The sequence below is a fragment of the Adelges cooleyi genome, unplaced genomic scaffold, assembly GCF_023614345.1.
Source record: "Adelges cooleyi isolate 19-005CV unplaced genomic scaffold, UGA_ACOO_1.1 ACOO_flye_CR_arks_rails_tigmint_CR_PRNA_248, whole genome shotgun sequence".
Classification (NCBI taxonomy): domain Eukaryota; kingdom Metazoa; phylum Arthropoda; class Insecta; order Hemiptera; family Adelgidae; genus Adelges; species Adelges cooleyi.
Genome location: NW_026095913.1, coordinates 1,897,434 through 1,922,298, shown reverse-complemented (window position 1 = coordinate 1,922,298; position 24,865 = coordinate 1,897,434). Strand labels below are relative to the sequence as shown.

The window sequence follows — 24,865 nt, the reverse complement described above, 5'->3', positions numbered from 1 at the left end:
ATGGCCAACATGGCTATAAACGGTCATACTAATTACATGAACATGGTTCACAGATAAGATTTCTTATAACTTGTCAATATTATTCTGTCTTTTATACGTTTATTATTATTTTAGTATCACAACCCTAATGAGTGTCATATTACAGCCAAATAAATATAAATAAATATATTGCCCTTTACACTTTGCAATATTTCTATACTCGTAATTTCTTCTGGGTACATTTAACAACAAGGTACTCAGTTTTTACTGTATTTCGGATGTTTTACATGAATATTTACTATTTTTATTAACAGTTTTTTTTAGATATAGGAGGCAAAACAAAAAATGATTTATAGCTCGGGGTCATTCTAAAAATTTGTCCAAAACGTAACGCTGAATGTCACAGTCTGACGTCACATTCGGCAGCGGCGGAGGAAGGAGAGGGGAGAATAGAGATAATAGATTGGAAGAAAGAGATTAGAGATAAAAATAGAGATCAAATATAAGAGATAAAAGATAAGAGTTAAATTATTAGTGATAAGAGATTAGAGATGAGAAAAGTACCAAAAAGTTCCAGGGTCCTAAACTTGAATATAAATACATATACATCTGCCTATGTATCCGCTTGTATTGTGGATACTCGTTAGTTTTTATTGGGAAATACGGAAAACTTAACTGCCAAAAAAAAAAGGTCAAGTGAGAGAGAGGATCTATCCCCCATATCCTCCCCATTCCCCCATAAATACGTGAAAGGGAAGGATGTAAGCTACTGCAAATTAAAAATAACATGACGCATGTTATTTTTTTGTTTTCACAATAGCTTTCCATTTTGATTTCATTTATTCTGTGGTTTAACTACTTTTTTAATTTCTTGTCATAGTCGATAGTTCGGATAATAAGTAGTACATTCTTGTTGGCAGAAAACTATAATCACAACGTCGTTATCTTGAATAAAAATACCTATGATAACGAACTAGTGAAAAATAGATTAATAACTGCAGTTTAAATATTAATTTCCAAAAAATATACGTTTTTTTTAATTTAAACAAACATTGTAATGAAAATCAATGAAAATTAAACCTAACCTAACCAGCAAAGGTGACAGGAATAGTTAATATGAGTTTCACGAGACCACAAGAGACCAATAACGCAAGTAACGGCGGCCCAACGAGTGTCAAGTTTATTATTTCATGGTTTGAAAAAAACCTGATGGAAATTTGTCAAACCTACGTGATATGAATAACATTTTATAAATTTTTATTATAAATTTATAAGTGTGTGTATATGTGTAGCGTTACAGCGGATTGTTTCTCTATACGGTGTACTACACTCAATCCTATATTATTCGTACAATTTATTTCTCATTGTTTGAACAGGTGAAGTTTCCATTTTTATTGTCGACTACGCTTAGAATTGCAACTCGACTGAATTTCTTTTACCGCAATTCTATAGTTACTCTCAAGTGACATACTCATACTTCATATTAACTATCACCAAAATAATATTATTCTTTATTATGGTGACTTTCAGTTATTTTTTAGTTGTTTTATCCGTCTGTATTTGTACGTTTGCCAATGGTACGTATAATGTATTTATTATTTAACCAGAAACCGTGGATTAAATATTATTTTATGCACAATGTTCCTAGACAATCTATCATTTATTTAACCACCTTTCATTTCGCTATACACCTACAGCTTTTTTAGATACACTCGAGAAGGATGACTTGGTATTTTTTAAAGGAGACCAAAATAATTGTAATTATATTTATGTTTACCTTATACGTATAATACTTATGTAAATGTTATCAGAATTTATACAATAAAAGCTCTTTCAAACAAACTTATTGAAAAATATTTTATTATTACTTAGTATTGTAGTCAATTGGTAATTGATTCAATTATAAAATTAATTTGCTAAATTTATTTATGTTTTTTTATTTTTTCAGCGACCGGCTATTGGATGTTTGTAACTGAAGGTATGTAGTACAATAATATGGGTCTTAGTTGCATTTAGATCTACATTTTAGGGGGTGCTAAAATTATGTATACCCGACTAATCATAATTCTTATCTTCAAATCATTAGATATAAAATAATATATTTGAAAACAAAAATATTGTAGAAAAAAAAAATGAACAGAGTAACATGTACATTATTAAAATTTTATGCGTACAAATCAAGGATTGGGGTTTGAATTTTTGGGGGTATTGAAGTCCCCCTAGCACCCCCACTAATTGCGCCTATGTAATGGGTTATCATGTTATTAAATATAATTCATGAATTTCTTGCAGATGGCCAAAATCCGGATCCTAATCAAAGTATTATGACATTTTTTATCCTTTAAAATTAAATAATAAATAAAAATGTCAATACCATGAAAATGTGAAATAATATGATCACAATGTATAAAAACACTATGAAAAAACAAATGTAAATTCTTATTTGACACTACTATGAGATATTGAGTGATTCACGATAAAATGATCACCATGTATTGTATTATATTATTAAAAACAACTTTTCTCTTGTACAGATGTGGATTATATTCTAAAAAAAAAAGAGTGAGTAATAATATTATCTACGATTTAATGCCAAGATAAACGTTTTAGTTTTTTTGTGCCTGATGACATTCTTGTATTTTATTTTGGGCAACAACTACATAAATAAAAAAAGACGATGTGGACTTGTTACTTTGGTAGGTTAGGTTAATAGCAAAAAGGTATACGTATGCGGGCTACTATATGTTTATTACCTCATATGGCAATAAAGACAAACAATTATTAATCAGTTTACCAATAGTTTTTCACATAGATTGTATAGATTTGCATTAAAGCGGTCAACAACAGTTTAATCACTACAATATAAATTTAGAGTGGGAAAAGAGTTTTTATTTATCGATTTTAAAGGGGCAGAAATGAGTTTTTTTTTTAAATGTTGTCATTAACTTTAGTGAATGATTTATGATCTGTAGATTGGCTTGTAGTAATAAAAATGGGAAGCTAAAAATATAGAGATAGGAGGGGTAATCTGTGATGTCTTTATGAAATTATTTTTAATATATATATGTGTGCTTTTAAATGTGTCCTACTCTTCCATATCCTATTACTACAATAGTATGCTAGTGTTAATAAGCTTTCACGTACCTTATGGCTCAGCTATAGAGTGGAAATGCGTTGTCTCGCTGTCCTCCGTTGTTCCTTTGTTGTCTGTAGTGACTGAAAATAGAAGTCCCGTATGACACGCACTTACCGAACTCGTTAGTTTCTAATAGATACCGAAAGTTTTACTTAATAACACGCGTACTATTAGGTGTAATGTGTTAATGATCCGGCTCGGAGTGTATTCCTGTTTGTCCAAATAAAGTTACCCTTTTCAGATATGTTTTTAAGCGTTTTTAACTTGGTGATCCTCTAGCATGCTACGTGATAACTAGTCAGAGGACTACACAAATTCGTTTAGAAGATCAGACTACTAGGCTGCGATATTTAGAAGCAACAGACCTTAAGGGTCCATATTTAACCTCACTAAACAGCCGCTACTCTAGTTGTCTTCCCTTAGCTAAACACTGATTAATTTACTTTTAAGCGTTTTTAACTTGGTGATCCTCTAGCATGCTACGTGATAACTAGTCAGAGGACTACACAAATTCGTTTAGAAGATCAGACTACTAGGTTGCGATATTTAGAAGCAACAGACCTTAAGGGTCCATATTTAACCTCACTAAACAGCCGCTACTCTAGTTGTCTTCCCTTAGCTAAACACTAATTAATTAACTACTTAACTACTTAAATTTTCCAATTGCTGACGAGAACATCCAAATTCCAAGTGAATAATTTAATTCAAAGGAATTGGATCCCTAGAGCTGCTTTACGCTTCTCAAGAGAATTAAATGAACCAGGCCAGTCTCTCGGACTATGTTAAGATAGCTAAATTAATAGACGAATTATTAAATGAAACAAATAAATAAACACAATGTTTTGTTGTGCATAGGACTTGGAACATACACTGAGTCAAAACCATAAACAATTACGAAAAGAATCGGTTAACTACGCACACCCTGCCTTAACAATTAAATAATTGATAAGTTGCAGACGATTGTAGCTAAACGACTGAGCGGCGACAAGCCCGTCGTATTGTCTTATATAGGGAGTAAATGCGTCATTAGCAGGGGGTGAGGTATGAAATGTTTTCTAGGATAATCATCCAAGCGTATAATTGTATGGTATGAGTCAGCATATGTTATGTGTCATGTTTATTTTAGTATATCCTTTAATACTTTTATAAAATACTGTATTTGAAATAATATATAAATAATTGTGTGCGATATTATTATTTTGTGCATATAATTGATCTTATATAATTGACATTTTTGATTAGTGCATATATTGAATTTAGTGCATATAATCTTATCATATATAGGGGTATTTTTAGTGCATATAATTTCATGTATTGTGTGTTGTGTATTATGTATTAAGATATTATATGTAAATGATTCAATGAGTACAATATAATCATTACAAAGTGCCACTTTCGAATTTTGGACACGTCCCCGTGGCCTAATATAAAACATATTATTTTTTTTTTAAAAAAAAATTAAAATAAGGTTGATTAAAAAAAAAGTGCTATTGGGGATTTAGGTATTGCATTCTTTTTTTTACATTTCTTTTGCAATTAGGCTTTGCCTTCTTTTTTTTGTGTTTTCTTAATCTATTTTTTTTTATTTTAGAAGGATTTTTTTTATTTTTTAACGTTTTAAAATTAACAGTTAATTTTTGTACCTGAGTAGGGTGCGTTGTCAGAATTGTTTGTGGTGGTGTAGGTTGGAGAAAAAGTGTGTTTTGAGCAATCTCCTCCTTATGCCTCGTTCTTATGAATGGCATCATGGCTTGGTTGATGTTCGGTGATTTGTTTGTTGCTAGGTTTTTTGCGATTTCAATTAAATTCGGCCCACTGTCCCATGAATTAGTTAGCATCGGTTGGTTGCCGAATTTAATCGTCCATAGTTTCTTTTTTATTTTATGTTCATTTCCCCATTGAGTAAGGAAATCAATTAAGTCGGAGGTGATGTCCTCGTAAGTTCCTCTTCTTCCATCATATATTATCACGCTTTCTGTAGGCACATGACAAGTGATGAGCATCCAGTGATTTTCATTGAAGTTGAACGGGAAGAACAGATAGGTTTTGAGCAGCATGTCTTTGTTTATTTTTTGTTTAACATGTTCGAATCCTTTGTTTATGTAATCCAATAGGAAGTTAGTGTAGAAATAATAATTGTTATTAGTATTGTTAATTATTAACTCTAAGTATTTTTCGATGGTATTTTCTGTGTATATGGATGTACTTGTTTTGAAGGACATGTTGGTATTGGTATAGTACTATTATAGTTTGTGTATGTTCTGGCTCGCGATAAGTCGAATACTGAGGTATTAGTAAATTGGATGGTCTCTTCTTTTGAATTATATTTTTGTATTTTGTCCTGGTGGTGAAATTTTCACTTAATTAGAATCTTGTGTTTCTAGGGAGTGGGTGGTTTTTGTTATATGCCATTTGCTGTTTTATGCAGGTGGAGGAGATAAGGTTGCCTTGTGGTTGGTTGTTTGATTTGATCCTTTGATGTTGTTTTCGTTTCCAGGTGTATTTGAAGTTGACAAAACGCCCTTACAGGTTTGACAATATATTTTGGTAGGGATGATGTGTGATAGTTATAATGTATATTTTTATAATGATAAAAAAAAAGAAAAATGAGAGAGGTAGAAAAAAAATTAAATAAATGTATATAATATTATAGTGGTTGTGTGCAATATTAATGTGATTTAGATATTTTGATTTCGTGTTTCATCATTTAGTTTGGAAACAATTTTATTGTGTTAACATAACTTATTAACCCTATTTATGTACATAAAACATATGGATCTTACATAAAGAAAATGTATTGTTTTTGTTGTTTTTAGGTGTTATATACCTAATACTTTTAAGAATTATATGCACATGCACTACTAAAGCTATATAATCTTACCTGGTTTGTCACATAAAAGTGCATGAATGCTTTAGTGTATTCTAAGTACATTTGAAAGTGTATATTATAATATAATAATTATATCCTTTATTGTTAAATCTCGTGAGTTTTGTGCATATGATTTTTTTTCTGAGCATCATTTATAAGATAATGAGCTCATATTTGTCATAAGCTGTATTTTTTTATGTGCAATTGTGTTTCGCATGCATCTTTGTGTGTATGGTGTAGTTTTGTTAAGTAAATATTAATTGTTTGAATATTTCTTATTCTAACTTTCACCAAATTATACTGTAGCAGATTTTTGATTTGCCATATATTTTTGTGTTTTTTTTTTTTTTTTTTTTTTTTTTAAGTTATATGTAATTAAAAGTTCAATAATAAAATTAATTAATTGAAATGTAAGTTAATAATTATTTGTAATTTATGTTTAAAATGTAATGTTTTGTTAAAGTGGATGAAACTGATAGTGAAATATATGTTTTATTTGTGATTCTTAATATTGTGTGCTACAAGTCTTTTAGATAAAATTGAAGTTTAAAAGGAGTTGACATAACTTAACTAACTCATAATTCTGCCAACCTATTTGGTTAATGATATTTTGGGCTTCATCGATTATGTTAGATACCACAGTGATCGGAAAATCTGCAGATGAAAGATGATAAATATTTCCGAGTTCATTAGGAAGAGCTAGAATGTTTTCGAAGTCGTTAGTTTTGTAGGAAGTTAATATTAGTGAACCGGTAAATATTTCGTTTTGAATTATGGCGTCCGGTGGAATTGATGGGTGACTGAGACAATGAGTATTATGAAAGTGCATGAGTGTGTTTACAATTGAGGGGTGTAAAGTATTTTTTTTAAAAGAACGAAATATTTGGTGATAATTTTTGTTCCAATCGAAGAATAAATGTTCATTGCACTCGGTTCTTTCTAAAAAGTATTGTGGTATATTATTGGTAATGAATTTTCCTATTTTTATAGATAATAATCTTACAGGTAACAGGTTGGCGTAGTTTATGTATGTTAGAGTCATGGCGAAAATCTCGATTAATTTATAAATTTTTGTGAGATTTGATAAATGTTTTCTGTCCCATAGATGACAGGTGAAGAATAGGAAGAATTCAGTTTGACAGCATATATTAAGAATTTCTTCTACAGAGAATCTATCTGATAGAAGGTTCTCATTAATTATGCGAGTTAGGGTGTCAATGGAGTGAATTTTATTGTCTAGGTTAAAGAAAAAAAGATTTTGTTTGTCGTCGCAGAAGTGTATGTTGGTGGTGTGTATGGAAAAGGGTGAGTTTTTATTGGATGTATTTTGTTTAGATTCTGATTTAAGTATATTAATATACTCCAATCTCCTCATATTTATTTCTTGTCTTGAATAAGAAAAGTTGTTAATCGGTGGTGTTCTGCGACTTTGTGCGGGATTAGTTAATTCGGAGATAATTGGGCCGTTATATTGGGATATTAGGAAAGGATTGCCTGAAGCACACCAATAATATGTATCATAAAACCCACTAAGTTGATTCCTATCTTTATAGTATAAAATTCTAAGCGCGTTAATAGACATTTTTATTGATAATAAGTGTTATATAATTAAAAATAAAAAAAAATGTTTGATTTCTTATGTTACTAGCTGAAGCAATAAAGAGTATAAGATTACTTTGATTTTGATGAGGTTTATTTAGAGAGAAAAAAAAATTTTTGAAAGATTAATTTAAAATATTTAAGTATTTGTTGATTATAATGTTAAATGTAGTAAGAGGTGTTTAAAGCAGGGGTATTATTTTTAACGTATTTCTGTGTTTTTTATTTTTTGTTAAAGAAAAGAATGAAAGTAAAATAAATTATTTTTTATATAATTTTAACTTTAATTTTGTTTTAATACTTAAATTTTAAATGTAATAATTATAGTAGAAAAGAATTAAATGATAATTGTTTTTAAATATTATTATTTTTTGTATGTTAGTAGAGAAAGTGATTAATATGATAAGGTTAATAATACTTTTTTTATTTCAATATGTATATTTTTTTATTTTAATTAGTGTATTTAAATCTAGACAAATTGATTTTAAGGAGAGAAAAAAAAATTAATGCTTATTGCCTTAAATACTACTTTGTTTTTTTTGTTTGAGTGTTAGCTCTTTTTTTTTTTTTTTAATATGTATTTTTTATTTGAATTAGTGTATTTAGATCTAGACAAATTGATTTTAAGGAGAAAAAAAAAAATTGATGCTTATTGCCTTAAATACTACTTTGTTTTCTTTGTTTGAGTCTTAGCTCTTTTTTTTTTATTTATGGATAAACTTTTTTGTTATTTTTTATATATTATATAAATTAATTATAGATAAAGCTAATTTTAATGTTTAACTTAATTGGTAAAGGTGTTTTTTTTTTTTTATATTTATATATTGTGTTTTTTTTGCTTATAAATGGTAAATTAATGCATAAATTAATGAAGCAAGTTGATAATTAAAAAAAGCGTACCTTTTATATTTCTTGAATATTTTCCTTGGTTGAAAGAAAATCTGGATGTATGTGTTATACTTTTCGCAGGTTAGTCGCACTTTTCAATATTTTGTAAATTAAAATTGATGTAACTTATAAAAATATTCAAAGGCGTGAGACTATGTCGGTGTTCAAAGTAAGACTAACGTTGTGAGGTTTTTTGGTTTCATTTTGAATTCAAAAATTCATGTAATGGGGGTGGTAGTATGTAACGGTTTCTTGTATTTTCGGTAAGTTGAAAGAGACAAAAAGAAAAGAAAAGAAAAAAGTATGTAAGGGTATCTTATGTTAGTAAATTGTGTCTTTTAGTTGCGCCGAAACGCGGCGTCTGGCGCCATGCAAAGGTTAAATTTCGGGTGATAATTTATATGTAAATGGTTTTCATGTTAATATTATGTATTTAAGGTAAATACGCAAATAAAAATTGTATCAGAATAATGGTATAGGTCGGTAGTATTTTAAAATCGTTTGATTTGCCTGTGTATGTTGTAACAAAGGTACAACCCTATGCTGTTTATTGTATTAGCGATCTAAACTGTTGAAGGGAGAGATAAGGAAATATGTATTTACCTGTGTTTATTATGTTTTTCCAACCTATTCGTTGGGTTATCGAAAATGGCTATTTTTTTTTGTTTGTTACATTGGAACTCATGTGTAGTTTTATGAAATTTGTATAAATTTTAAGGATTTTTATTTTATGAATTCATATAGCAAATTATATAATCTTGAATATTTAGTTTAGTTAGGTATGGTATAATAATAATCGATAATAAATAAATTGTATGTGCAATATATTTTTATAAATAAAGTGTGCAGATTTATAATAAATATGATATTTAGGTTTTAATTTTAAATTAACAATAAGATTTGGTGTATTTTTATGTTATATTAAAATAAAACAATTTTTGTAAATATGTATGTACAACAAGTAAATATATTTTTTATATTTATTTTTTTTTTTCTTTTTTTTGACGTTATGTACAAGTAAAATGCCATCGATAAAATTTCTTTATATTACCGTATTTGATGTAGGTACTAAACGTTTCCAATGTGCCTAGTATTTCAGGTAGCAAAAAAAAAAACTTTTATCTGATGTAGGAAGTGTATATTTATTTGTCCGGTACAATATATTATATATGTATAGTTGGTTGTAAATAAATAATACCTGCTGGTGTGTTGTGATGTTTTTTTTTTTTTATTAGGTAATGTTGCATTATATTTTGGAAAAGGTGTTTTGAGTGGTATATTTTTTTGTTAGGTCAGTTTTATACATGCATGTGTATCACCACTTATAAACATATATGCATGTATATATGATATTTGGTTGTATATTTTTATTTTGTTTAGCCTATTTTTATTTAATGTATTTGATGACAATGTGTGCAGTATTTATAATTCCTTTTTATAGTTGTGACACCATTATTTATTAATATGAAGCCTCTGTCTTCATTATGGAATACCGTATTGTTAAAGTTGGAGGCTGTTGTTGAATTATCTTTTAATCCGAATGGAATAGAATTTTTTAATGTAAAGCAAGGTGTATCATTTTTCATATAATGATCAAGTAAAGCCTCAAATGTAGGATTTCTTTCTTTTCGGTTGCACCAACTACTGTACATTATGCCATTCGTATATATTTTTATTTGTTGATTGTTATTTTTGAAAATAAATTTACCAACTAAATTACTATATCTGCCATTATCCATTGCCGGTTGAAAGTATAAAGTTTCTTTCATATTTTTCCACTCGTGTGTTAGTTTTAGTTTAATATATTTTGCTAATACAGCGACATATATGATATCTTGAGGCCCATAAACATATATTTGTATTTTTAAATATTTTGATTGAAGCCACTTAAATTGTTTGTCATCTAGAATGCCTTCACAAATTATAACATTTGCGTCTAGGAATTTGTTTAATTGATACATAAGATGTGTAATCTTAATCAATTGTTTTTGATTCTGCGTTAATGGATATTTAATTGCCATTAAAAAGTTTATTGTTTCAATAGTATTTAGATAGTTTGTGATATTTTTGACAATGATCCAAATATGTTTGATTGAATTCATTTTGTTAATTATATTCTATAACAATTGAACTTTTGAATTACATATTGTGGATGTGATTGTGTTATTTTTAAATGATTAATTGTGCTTAAGTTTTTATATTTTTTTGTTTTATGTTTTATTTATTTTTTTGTTCTTTTATATTCATTGTTGATTGTGTGTTTTATGAGTATATCTTAAATGTTACTTAATAATTAACTATTAGATTGAAATTATTTAATATTCTTAATGTTAGTGTTATAAAAGAAATAAATAGAAATGTTTAAAACTTAATTGTAAATAATGATAATAATTATGAAAATAAGAAGAAAGTGATGGATAATTTATAGGTATTATTAGGTGTGTTATAATAAAGTTAGTTGTGCGGCTTTATAAATAATAGGTATGTCTAATATTTACATTTTATATATATATATATATATTAGTGCTTATATATTGCAATAGTTTAATGCATTGTTATTCATTTAATTTTTATTTAAAATTTTGTTTAGCCTTTTGGTAAGGTTCGACAAGAACAGCACGTTGGTTATGCTGTAAATTGTGTTAATCTAATTGTTTGATTGTATTGCAATAATCACATAGATATTAACAATAGTTAATATATTATGACGGTATTCTTTTAGTTTATGTTTTTTGTGTGAACCGTAATAGTTGTTCAGTAAGAGTACAGGAAATTAATTTGTATAAGGGTATGTTATGAATGTTTCCTGTTATGGTGGAAATTCGTATTTGTTATTTTTTTATTAGTGGCGCGTGTCGAGATGTGCACCTGTTTTGGTGTTTTTTATTTTTTTTATTTTTTACTTTGAATATTATTGAAGAACTGATAATATCTTTTGAGTACCTATAATGTAATTGTTGTACAGTTGAATAACACTCCTTTTTTTTTTATTTAGTGTATTTTATTTTAAGTGTGGTGTTTTTTTTTATTTACAGAAGTGTAGTGTTTTTATATGTATATGTGTTTTTAAATATTTTGATGCTAATATTATCAGTATTATAATATTATAGTGTTATAATGTTCTCCTTGGCACTTGATAGTGTGGAGTTTGTGTATCTAATGTGGGATACATGTTATGATATGTGGTTTCATTCAGCTTGACTGTACATTGTTCCAGTGTAGGCTCTTGTGATTGTATATGTATTGTGTTTAAAGTTAGTTCTTCTTTTGACTGTGAGAGTTCAGATTGTTTATTTACATTTTTATATAATTTCTTATGGCTTTTATGCATGACATATTGAGTGATGCCGTTAAATGCTCCAGCTAATACCTTGAAACTACATCCAAAAGTTTGGTATAATATTGTCATGTTTAAAGTAGTGTTTAGAGCTATAGTTATGATCTTTCCAATAAAAAATATTCCGAAAAGACCACTCGTAAGGTTACCAATAAAGACGAATATTCCCCATATTTTTTCAAGTCTTTGTTCTATTATTTTTCCTATAGCTTCATGGTCTATGATGGTTTTTATTTTTAATCCTTGATTCATTGTGTTTAGACCAAGTGATTCTCTTGCAATAAAGTTTTGTGCAGCATTTATTTCTTGAGGAAAAAGCATGTGATTTTGAAACTTGTTTATTGTTTCTCTGGAGTATATTCCAGCGTTCATTAGATTTTCAGGGCTTTTATGTGTCCATGTAAAAGATGTTTCTGGTTTTAAATTTTGTGGTGTTTTAATGTCTCTGTATTCAGGTGACAATGAGAACCATTCTGATTCAAGTTGAAAAGCTACTGGCAATAATTGGTTACAGTCAACTTCTGTGCCATATCTTTGTAATACATGAGTTTTTGGGCTTAGGAATTTAGTGATATTGTTGTGTGTTACCGGTAATTCATTAAAACATGCTTCTGATCTTGCTAGATCAACATTTGTTGGTTTACATTTAAGCAAATATACAATTTCACCAGCTTTTATAGCAGAGTGTCCAACACCACCCATTAAGTAAGCGAATTCGTTTAGATTGTATGTAGCTACGGATAATTTTTGCATTAATAATTTTCTTTCTAAATTGCATTGTTTCATTATTAGGTCTTGATACATAGCCGTTACAGAGGAACCTAAGAAGCTCTCTATATAGACAAATTTTGTGTTAATGTAAGCGAATAAATCGGTTGAGTATGCGGATATGGGTTTAATTTTGAAGTATGACATGTATAAAGGATTTTCTAGAATTAATAGGCGTGGGTGTTCTGTTTCAATTACTTCCTTTCCACATGCAAAAGCTTTGCCAATCTTTCTAAGAGTAAAGGCAATTTTATCAGTTTCAACCAGGTATGTTATTGATGTTTTAGATTGATCAGGATTGTTTGACGTGATTCTTGATGCTGCTCCTTCGTAGATTACATCAAAATCATCTTCATCACATTGATGTGGTGTATTGGAATCCCAAAATATAACACCTTTGTATGAATCAATTCCGTATTGGTCAGCTAATTTTAATCTTGTGCCAGTTGGTAGTATTATTATGTCATCTTTATAGTTAGCTATGGCTGAGCCTTCTGATAGTGTAACTTGATATCTTGCTTGGACAACAACTTTTTCCCATGCTTGGTTTTCAGTGTTGTAGTTAGCTCCAGAACATGAACCATCGTCTGATAATTTGCCAGCTATTACTGAGTGAGTGTATTTTGTGTTGTTTATTTTCAGATTAGTGATTAGTTGGTTGTTTGGAAGTGGATAAGTTAATTTGTCATGAATATCTCTACATTGATTTCTTGTGAGATCAATAATATCTGCAGAGTATCCACCATTAACCATTTGCGCATCAGAGAAGGTTGCACATTTCATGATTAAATATTCTACTTTTATCAAGCAACTTTTATACATTATTTTTTGTACTTCAGTTTTTTGTAATAACTTGATTAATGGTATAGTCTCTACTTTTGCTGGAATAGGTGTTGTACAATAGTCAACTTCAAGTGTGTTAAAAGATGTGATATTTATAGATGGGCTATTACAATCATATGCGATAAACCCGTGTGTTGTATATATTGTTAATATTAGTATGAATATAAATGTCATTGTAGTTGTTCGATTAGTTGATTTACTAATTATCATACCATTTGATGTTGAAATATGCTGTTTCTCTATTTTTTTTTATTTGCAAATGACAGATTTGGGGAATTTTGCTTTTATTCCTAAATATAAATGAAATATGTTATATATTTTATATTTTAATAAATGAATATTTGATTTTGATAATTTGATTTTGATTTTTGTCTTATTGTTTTGATTTATTAAGGTAATGGAGTGTTTGATTAATTATTAAATTAATTTAGAAGAATAGGTGTTCTACTGTGTTATTTAGGTATGATTCTAATTTGTCTAATCCTATTCTATTGATTAAGTGTTTAAAAATACAGTGTGTCATTGTAGTATCAATTTCTGGAAAGTGAGAGGGACCAATATTTATATGTTGGTTACAAATCATGTTGTGAGCTTCTTTTAAGTTGAGTAATCGTCCTGATTTGTTAAAGTGTCCTAGTGTTGTGTAAGTTATTGTCTTTCTTGTGGTCATATCTTTTAATATGAGATCAAAAATGCCATTGTTTTTTGTGTCATATACTGTTATTTCCAGGTATTTGTGAATAATACCTAATGATTGTAGAATTGTCTTGTCCATGTGGCCATTCCATAATACTATTATAGGTGTATGAGCGCTACTATATATGTAATTTTTTATATGTTCCGCATTTAGTGTTTCGTAGTCGGTTGTAATTGCTATGTTTAGTTGTTCAGTGAATGCTTTTATTCTGTCTTGAGGTATGTGTTTTGACATATGTTTTAATAACGGAACTATTTGTTTGAAAGGTAGATGTGATGGCTGTGATTTTAATATTAACGGTTTGCCTCTTAATTTGCCTATTTTGTGTTGTGAAAGTGCTAATTGTACTGCTCCGGATACTAATACAAGTTCCTTTGATGGGAGATTTCCAAATTCAAAATCAAATATAAAGTATTCATATTTTGATTCAGTCATTGTTCTTGGATGTGTTATTGTTTCTATTGTTTGTGTTTTTTTTTTGAAAATTATATTTATGTGAGTGATTTGTGTAGTTGATGAAAAAAAAAATTTTTTATTGTTGATCGTGAGTTTGTTTGTTTTCTGAGGAATTATTTTCCTCTCTTGAGTTGTAGGGTTTTAATCTTCTTATGTGTATTATATCCTGTGTTATTTTATTATTTAGTTTTAATTCCACTATGTAGTTAACGTCATTAGATCTTGATATAATTTTAAATGGTCCTCTGTATTTTTGTGCAAGTTTTGGAGTTTTATTGGCTTCCTGAAAAGGAAACTTTATAAGAACTAATTGTCCTGGTATATACTCAACTAATTTATGTGCTTTGTCATAATTTAACTTTTGTGTTTGTTGTGCTTTTTTTATGTATTCGGGTATTTTTTGTCTAACTTTGTGCAATTCTTCAAGTGATTGTTTAATGTCATATGATAGATTTTCTGGAATTACTTTGATGTCAACTCCAAGATTAGCATTAAAGCCATGTAAAATGAAAAAAGGGCTATGTTGAGAGGATATTTGGGGGGTATTATTATAACTAAATGTTATGTATGGCAAATAGAATGACCATCTACTTTGATTATTATCTGTAATGTAATGCCTGATAGCCTGACATAATACGCCATTTACTCTTTCCGTAAAACCTTGCGTTTGTGGAGAATAACTTGATGAAAAGATTTGTTTTATTCCAAAATTATTACATACATCCCCTAGACTCTTGTTTCTGAAATGCAGGCCTCTATCACTTGTAAGATATCTTGGTACACCGAATATTGTGATGATATGTATTAGAAAGTTAATGACTGCTGTAGAGTCAGCAGCTTTCGTTGCTTTTGTTAAGATATATTTAGAACTTTGACAAGTTACTACTAGAATGTATTTCTTATTGTTGCTAGTTGGAAGTGGTCCTAAGAAATCAGCTGTTAATCTTGTCATAGGGCTGCAAGTATTCAGGGGTATTGGTTGTAATTGACCTGCTGGTTTTGTATGTGGATTTTTGTTGATTTGACATTGATGACAACTTTTTATGTAATTTGTGACATCTTTTATTAGATTTGGCCAGTAGTATTTGATTTGAATAAGTTTAATTGTTTTGGATATTCCCATGTGTGATGCCATAGGTGGGTCGTGATGTGCATATATAATTTTGTTTATTAAAGCTTTGGGAATTACTATTAGATTACTGATATTTTGTTTTGGGTTATGCTGTTTGAAATATAGTATGTCATTTATAATTGTATATCTTCTTGATAATTTTTTTATTTTGTGAGAGGTGTTTCCTTCTTTTATGGCAGTTATTAGATCTTTACAAAATGAATCTTCTTGTTGGCTCTTAATTATATCAATGTTAGGTATTGTTTCATTATTTATGTTGTTTATAATTTTATTTAAAGTGTTGTTTGTTGTATTTTCAATTTGCTCACTCTTATGAATGTCTGTATTTTCATGTATATGTTTGTAAGTTTCTGTTATATATTCGCTATTTTTTTCATTATTTAATGTGTTGTCTGTATTATCAGATTGGTTTGTGTATGTTTTAATGTTATCAATTTGGCCTAATTCATTATTATCATTACTATCAGTTATGTTGTTTCTATCTGTATTTTTTGTGTGTAAATTTTGTATATTATCATTATTAATATCACATATTTCCCAAGGATTATTATTATGATTAATATTATGTGTATTTGTTTGGCCTGTGTAATTTTTATATTTTTGTGTTATATTTATGCCATTATTATTATTGTGTGTTTGGCTTATCATATTGTTATTATTATTTGCTTGTTTATTCGATATGATGTTATTATTATCAATACGGGGAAATTGAAATATTACTGCATCTATTATATGCATAATGCCTTCTCGTGATAAGCAATCAGCTACTTTATTTTCTTTGCCAGGTTTATGTTTGACTATAAAATCAAAGTCAAGAATTTTCAGTGTTAAGCGAGCTATTCTGGCTGATGGAATTTTTAAATTTCTATAATATGTTAGGCTTATGTTATCAGAGAAAACTGTGAATTTTCGACCCCATAAGTATTCTCTAAAATAAGTTATTCCAAATACTAAGCCTAGAAGCTCTAATGTAGTACTTGAGTAGGATTTTTCTGTATTTTGGACTTTACGTGATGCATACCCTATCGGTCTTAATTTGTTTGTACTATCAGGTTGTTCTAGAATTGCACCAAGGCCGGTTAAAGATGCATCGACTGTTAAAAATGTCTCTTTGTCATCAGAAAAATGTGCTATTACTGGTTCAGAAGTAAGAATTTTTTTTAGTTTGTTAAATGCAATCTCATGTTCGTCTGTCCATTTAATTGTTTTTGTATTGTCATTTTTTGTTAGTTCAAACAAAGGGTGAGCTATTTTAGAGAAATCTTTTATTAGTCTTCTGTAATAGGAACACATTCCAATAAAGCTGCGAACTTGTTTAGGAGTTTTTGGTGTAGAAAATTCAGTTATAGCAATTGTATTCCTAGATAATGGTTTTAAACCATCTTGAGATATATGATGTCCTAATAATTCTATGCCTTCTGCGAAAAATTTACATTTAGAAGTTTTTAATGAAAATTGATATTGGTTTAGTATTTCGAAAACTTGGCGTAGGTTGTTAAGAGCTATATTGAAGTCTGTCCCGAATGTTGCTAAATCGTCTATAAATATTATAACTGATTTATATAAATGTTGTGAAAAAACTTGATTTAATTGCCTTTGAAAAATGGCACTTGAGTTTTTAAATCCCTGAGGTAATCGTGTAAATGTCATTAAACCGTGTATTGTAGTAAAGGCTAATTTATATTGATCTTGTTTTCTAACAGGAATTTGAAAGAAGCCACTGTTTAAATCGAGTGATGTAAAGAATTTTGCTCCTTCCAAACTTCTAAATAGATCTGTGGTTCTTGGAAGGGGATATTGGTCTGGTTGAACTAGATTGTTTAACTCTTTGTAGGATACCACGAGTCTAAATGAATTTTTTTCCTTTTTCTTTACCAGAAACGCGGGAGATGCAAAATTAGATTTTGTATGTACAACAATATTTGCTTGTATTAGTTTATCTAACTGATTTTTTAGTTCTGTTCGCTGTGCTGGGGAGACCCTATGAGGTGGGTTAAACTTTGGTTGTGTAGCATTGTCTTTAAGTTTAATTTCACATGGTGGTACTTTAGCTGGTTTTATTTGAGATGTGTCAGTTGAAAATATGTGTATGTATTTTTTTATGAGTTTAGCTAGAATGTTGTGTTGATCAATAGTTAAGTGGGAAGATATAATTAATTCAGTGCCATCTTTGTCAATTATTTGTTCTTTATTATTAGAATTGATAATATTTATAGTTTCATTTTTAATTATATCAGGTATCATAAGTTTTTTGCAATTGGCTTCTACAAAGCTTAAAGGTAGGAAATTTTCTGTGTGTATTATTTTGATGGGTATTTTGTTTGATTTTTTATTGTTTAGGATAAGTGATCCTGGAACCCAGTGTGTACCTTCGTGTAAATTATATAGTACTACTGGTTGTCTAAGTCCTGTACCAAATACATATCCTATTTTAGTTTTATCTGAATAAATATATGTGTCGAAATTGTAATGATTGGCAATGGCTGCTAATTGATCGTCACTCCACCAGTAATTTGGAAGTTGTTCTAAATTGAGTAATCTACATATATCAGCTAGATTGATTATTCTAGTTGATTTATTATCATTTATTGCGTTTACTAATGAATAAAGACCACAGTTTCCATCTGATAGTACATTTTCTCCCTGATGATATTTAGAAAATGTTGCTTTGAATATTGGATTTATATTATCATCTGAGTTGATGTCTATTGCATTCACAGTTTTTGTGTATTTTTTAAGGGTTGATATAATGTTATTTGCGTATGTTTTTTGTTTAATAGGTTCTTGGCATAATAGTATTTGTATTCCCGTATGGTTAAATATTTCAAAAATCATATCTTTTATTACATCCCAGTTAAGTTGGCCATATGCCGTAATGTCTTGTATTGAAATTGCAATATGTGAATAGAAATCTTCTATAGCGGTAAGTTTTAGGTTGTATAATCCATCAAAGATATCTAAATATGATATTGGAGATTGGCAAGATTCTGTTATTACCATGTAATGAATTATTCTTTTATCTAATATTATAGTGTTTATATGGGCTAAATATAAATTAATGTCTTTTAATAAATTTGTTGTTTGACCATATTTGTTGAAAATGTCTACTGATATTTGAGTTTTGTAGTTAAGGTCTATGGATATGCAAGATAAAATAGAGTATTTTTCTGGAGAATGTATGATATTTATGTCAATTTCTTTTATGTTGTTTGATTGAAGAATATTTTGAGTTAATGTTTCTTGTACATTTTTTATTATTTGTGGAAATTTGTTGTTCATGATTTTTGTTTTAATTTTGTCGTTTAATTGAATTGTTTGTTTAGTATAATCTATTTTAGCTTTATTGTGTTTTAGAAAATCATTTCCAAGAATAATTGTGCTACTTAAGTTTTCAATTACACATACTTGGATAGGGAATTGTTTATTCTCAATGGTTAGAATTATTTTTGTTGTGCCTAAAAGATTTAATGGCGATTTATCTGGGCCAGAAAGTTTATAGTTGTGTGTTTTATTTATGGAATTGGGGTTTATTAAATCCGGGCGAATACAGTTAATATTGGCGCCTGAATCAATTGTTACTTCTATCCATTGATTATTTAATTTAGCTAAAATATATAATGCATTGGCTTTTCTATTTTTATTGAGTATAATATGTATAATGTCTGTGTTTTCGTCAAAATTGGTGTTAGGTATTGGAGTTGAAGGTAAATGCACTCCAATGTGGACATTTGACCTATTTATTCGTTTTTTGTGTTTTGAATTTTTGAATAACAATTTTCATCAGTGTGATATCTTTTATTGCAAATGGAACATTGCAATTTCCACTTACAATTTTCTGATGAATGGTTGGAGAGTGAGCAGTGTTTGCATTTTTCAATGGTGCCAAGATTTCTATTATTGTTATAGAGATTTTGATTTTTGTTGAAATTATTATAATTGTTTTGATAGTTATTTTTATTATGTGTGTTATATGCATTATTTGGGACATTGCTGTTGTTGAACCTTTTGTTGAGGTTTTGATTTTGGTTTTGACGTTTGTCTATATCATTGTTGTGATATGATTTATTATAATTGTTGTATCTGGGATTTTGATAATTTATTGGCCTAGAATTTGATTGATTTGGGTAGTTTGTTGGTCTAGGGTTATACTGATTTTGGTAATTTGATGGTCTGGAGTTATATTGATTTTGGTAGTTTGATGGTCTGGGATTGTACTGATTTTGGTAATTTGGTAAATTATATTGATTTTGTTTATTAAGTAAAGTTTCCAAGTTGGATATTTTTTGTGTTAATGTTTCTAATTGTTTTTTTGTTTTAATGTCTTCAACATTGAAAACGTGTTCTCTAGTTATTTGATTTTTTATATCATTTGTAGATTGATTTTGAGTTCCTTCTAGCATAAATTCAACGGATTCATATTTTCTAATGTTCTTTTTTAGATCATCTAGAGTATTATTGTCTAATATCCCCACATATCTAGCGATGTTTGGTTTTAGTCCTTTCATTATTGTATGTACTAACTCAGATTGTGACATGTTGGGATCAATTCTTTTACAGAGATTTTGTGCTTCATTAATATAAGAAGCAATAGATTCATCTGGAAGTTGTTTGCGTTTTTCTAACAGTGTCCTAAGCATATGTGTTTGTGCTATGGGTTCGAATTCAGATCTGAGTGATGTTTCTATTGCATTCCAATCTGCTGATGGGTTAGTTTTTTCGAAATTTTCATAAAAGGTAAGGGCTGTATCACTTAGATAAATAACTAGAAATGATTTTTTTTGTTCAGAGGTCCATCCGTTTATTGATGATGCTCTGTTGTATTTATTTAGAAACGAGTCAACACTTTCATGTATTGCTCCTGAAAATTTAGAAGGCTTACAGAATGGAATTCTTTCAGTCATTGTGGAAATTTTTTGAAAATCAGATACTAACCAATCGCCTTTAAGGTATCTTATAAGTCTTTCTCGAAGTTCGTCTGCTGATCCTTCGACTTTTAATTTTCTCTTAGCTAAATTTTCCTTTATAGAATTAAAGGGTGCTTTTTGAGCCCACAATATATTTTGTGAATCGTCTATGTCATAAATATTTATTGAGTTTATTACATTAGTGTCATCATTCTGATTTTCCATTTATGTGCATTTTATGAAACGGAAAAATTTCAAACAACAGAAAAATTAAAACTAAATATGGTTGGTGAGATGTTAATATTTTGTGAATGATTAATCTTGTGTTGTATATTGAAATGTTCTATGTTGTCATGTAAAATGTAAATTCAAGCATCTGAAGTAATTCAAGAAAGAAAATTTCTATTGAGGAGGGAAATAGTATGCCTCGAATGGTGTTTGAAAGAATGAACATATATGATTTTTTTATTAAATCTTTGTCTACGATTTCTGTTTCTTTGGCAGATTGAACGTGTACTTCTCTTAGAAGTGTTCTATATTTTTTAAAATCAGTTATTTCGGTATTTGAGCCTAGTTTTGTCAGGAGTATTCTTAGAATTTGTTTTATTATGATTCTTTGTTGTATTTGTATTACTTCATTAGTAAGTGATGATTCATTTATAGGATGAAGTTCTGTTAGACAAGCTTCATGGATTTCAATCAATTCTAAAATTAATTCTTTAATATTTGTTGGGTATATTATTCCTCTAATTATTTTGGATTCAAAGAAGTGTAAATATCCATATAGATTTTTTGGACTGAATTGATTGTTGTCGTTAGTGATTATCCAGATTATGTCAGCAATAAATGTAGTTAGTTGATTTTTAGTTCTGAATTCAAAGTGTATGGAATATCTTGATAAAATGTGTTGTATAATAAGTTTGGTGGTGTTATTTATTTTTAATGCGTTAGATGTGTTCATTTGAAAATGTAGTAGTTATGAATCTGATGTACAGTGATGTTGTGATAGTTTAAACTAATGTTTCTCTAATCGATGAATTAGTAAGTTCAGAATACATTGGAGCACACGCAAGAAGTTGTTCTTCGGTTAACCTTATAATAAGGTGTAGGAGGTCAGTTAGTTTATGTATAATAATTGTTTCTGATGTTGGTAAGTTTAAATCTTTATTTATTTGGGAGATGCAAAATCGTTGAATTGTTAAAGATTGAATTATAGTTAATCTTTTGTGATTAGAATATTCCCAGATTATGTTTGTGATAAATTCAATTATATCATAATGATTGTGGAATAGAGTATTTTCATAAATTTTTATAGTTCTTCTTAAGACAAATTTGACTGTTTTTATAAATTGTTTTTTGGAGGGTTTGGTCATTTAAGTGTTTAATTATTAAATACTTTTATGGTAGTATGGAATTTATTTATTTGTTTAATCGAGAGTTGCTTCTATTTCTATGTTGCCAAAAATGATATATTTTTGTGGAATGTATTTGTATATTTGTTGTATTGTATGAGATAATATGAAATCTAATGCGAGTGTGAGTCTATGAATTATTATTCTCTCTGTGATAGGAGATGTTAGACTATCTCGTAAGTATTGAATAATAAATCTGTAAAGAATTATTGTATGTGTTTGTTTGATGTTATTTTTAAATGAGATATTCCATAAAGTATTCGCAATAATGTCTAATGTTTTAAAAAAATTGTGGAAAGTTCGATTTTCGTATTCAATTATTATTTGTTTTGTTAATTCTTTGATTATAAATAAAAAATCTTGTTTAGAAGGATATGACATTTAAAATAATTTCAATGTTTTAGTGTTTGTATTTAAATATATTTTTTAACAATAATATAATTTGGAAGGAAGAATTATTATGAGTTTAGCAACGGCTAATTCAAATATGATGTGGCTTGGAAACGAGTTCTTAGTTGGGCGCCAAATTGTAGTAATAAAAATGGGAAGCTATAAATATAGAGATAGGAGGGGTAATCTGTGATGTCTTTATGAAATTATTTTTAATATATATATGTGTGCTTTTAAATGTGTCCTACTCTTCCATATCCTATTACTACAATAGTATGCTAGTGTTAATAAGCTTTCACGTACCTTATGGCTCAGCTATAGAGTGGAAATGCGTTGTCTCGCTGTCCTCCGTTGTTCCTTTGTTGTCTGTAGTGACTGAAAATAGAAGTCCCGTATGACACGCACTTACCGAACTCGTTAGTTTCTAATAGATACCGAAAGTTTTACTTAATAACACGCGTACTATTAGGTGTAATGTATTAATGATCCGGCTCGGAGTGTATTCCTGTTTGTCCAAATAAAGTTACCCTTTTCAGATATGTTTTTAAGCGTTTTTAACTTGGTGATCCTCTAGCATGCTACGTGATAACTAGTCAGAGGACTACACAAATTCGTTTAGAAGATCAGACTACTAGGCTGCGATATTTAGAAGCAACAGACCTTAAGGGTCCATATTTAACCTCACTAAACAGCCGCTACTCTAGTTGTCTTCCCTTAGCTAAACACTGATTAATTTACTTTTAAGCGTTTTTAACTTGGTGATCCTCTAGCATGCTACGTGATAACTAGTCAGAGGACTACACAAATTCGTTTAGAAGATCAGACTACTAGGTTGCGATATTTAGAAGCAACAGACCTTAAGGGTCCATATTTAACCTCACTAAACAGCCGCTACTCTAGTTGTCTTCCCTTAGCTAAACACTAATTAATTAACTACTTAACTACTTAAATTTTCCAATTGCTGACGAGAACATCCAAATTCCAAGTGAATAATTTAATTCAAAGGAATTGGATCCCTAGAGCTGCTTTACGCTTCTCAAGAGAATTAAATGAACCAGGCCAGTCTCTCGGACTATGTTAAGATAGCTAAATTAATAGACGAATTATTAAATGAAACAAATAAATAAACACAATGTTTTGTTGTGCATAGGACTTGGAACATACACTGAGTCAAAACCATAAACAATTACGAAAAGAATCGGTTAACTACGCACACCCTGCCTTAACAATTAAATAATTGATAAGTTGCAGACGATTGTAGCTAAACGACTGAGCGGCGACAAGCCCGTCGTATTGTCTTATATAGGGAGTAAATGCGTCATTAGCAGGGGGTGAGGTATGAAATGTTTTCTAGGATAATCATCCAAGCGTATAATTGTATGGTATGAGTCAGCATATGTTATGTGTCATGTTTATTTTAGTATATCCTTTAATACTTTTATAAAATACTGTATTTGAAATAATATATAAATAATTGTGTGCGATATTATTATTTGTGCATATAATTGATCTTATATAATTGACATTTTTGATTAGTGCATATATTGAATTTAGTGCATATAATCTTATCATATATAGGGGTATTTTTAGTGCATATAATTTCATGTATTGTGTGTTGTGTATTATGTATTAAGATATTACATGTAAATGATTCAATGAGTACAATATAATCATTACAGGCTTTTACAAAAAAACGCGATTGTAAATCGAGGGCCACTTACGTTGCTTAAGAAATACCTATACTGTTGTATTGGATATTTTTAAAATTTAAGGTAAAACTATTTACATTTTAATAATTGGTTTCAGTAAAATTCAATACAATGATCTTTTGGATCGGTTGGACATCATTGAAGACGACCTTGGTAAAAAAAAATATCTCAGTGCTCTTGATTATACACTGAGCATTTCAGATGTATACAGAGCTACTAAATATTTCATAAACCGGACTATTTCAGAATCCGATTAATTTCATTTTATCGACAATTACATAATATTATACGATTTTTTTTATTGTGTTAGCTTTATTAAAACTTTCTAAGATTTTTAAAAATAAAAAATTGTTCAAAGACAAATAAAAACGTAGTGCAACCAATAATCATCATTGTCGAAATAATAAAATATAACATTATTAATATAATTTGATGTATTAATATAAGTTCTATAGGAAATTATTGTCGTGATAATAATAAAGCAATAAAATTATTTTAATAAATTATAATCGTGTATTGCTTTATTTCACCACTCCAAAATTGTCTTTATTTTTATCTAAATGATAGTAATCAACCATTGGTGTGTGGCTAAGAGGCCTTGGAACTTTACTAGTATAACTATACTATACTATACTTTTGCAATAGTATAAAATATGTAGATATCGACAAAAATATCTTTGCAATGTTTTTCCCAAGTATACACTCTGACCTTACGCTCTGTTATTGGTTGATGACAATTTTGTTTC

The 24,865-nt window shown here is 28.8% G+C and overlaps 1 protein-coding gene across 2 annotated transcripts; it reads left to right on the top strand.

Annotated features, from left to right (window-relative positions):
- Positions 1 to 1,436: 1,436 nt before the first annotated feature.
- LOC126837375 (uncharacterized) lies at positions 1,437 to 24,404 on the top strand. Of its 2 annotated transcripts, none has more exons than XM_050571283.1 (6): positions 1,437 to 1,556; positions 1,686 to 1,736; positions 1,928 to 1,957; positions 2,272 to 2,298; positions 2,514 to 2,541; positions 24,217 to 24,404. In XM_050571283.1, the coding sequence occupies exons 1-6, from the start codon at positions 1,496 to 1,498 to the stop codon at positions 24,374 to 24,376; spliced, it is 357 nt and encodes a 118-aa protein (XP_050427240.1). In that variant the 5' UTR covers positions 1,437 to 1,495; the 3' UTR covers positions 24,377 to 24,404. The 2 variants fall into 2 exon arrangements, with proteins under 2 accessions (XP_050427240.1, XP_050427238.1); XM_050571281.1 differs by having other exon boundaries at positions 1,677 to 1,736.
- The last annotated feature ends 461 nt before the right edge of the window (positions 24,405 to 24,865 follow it).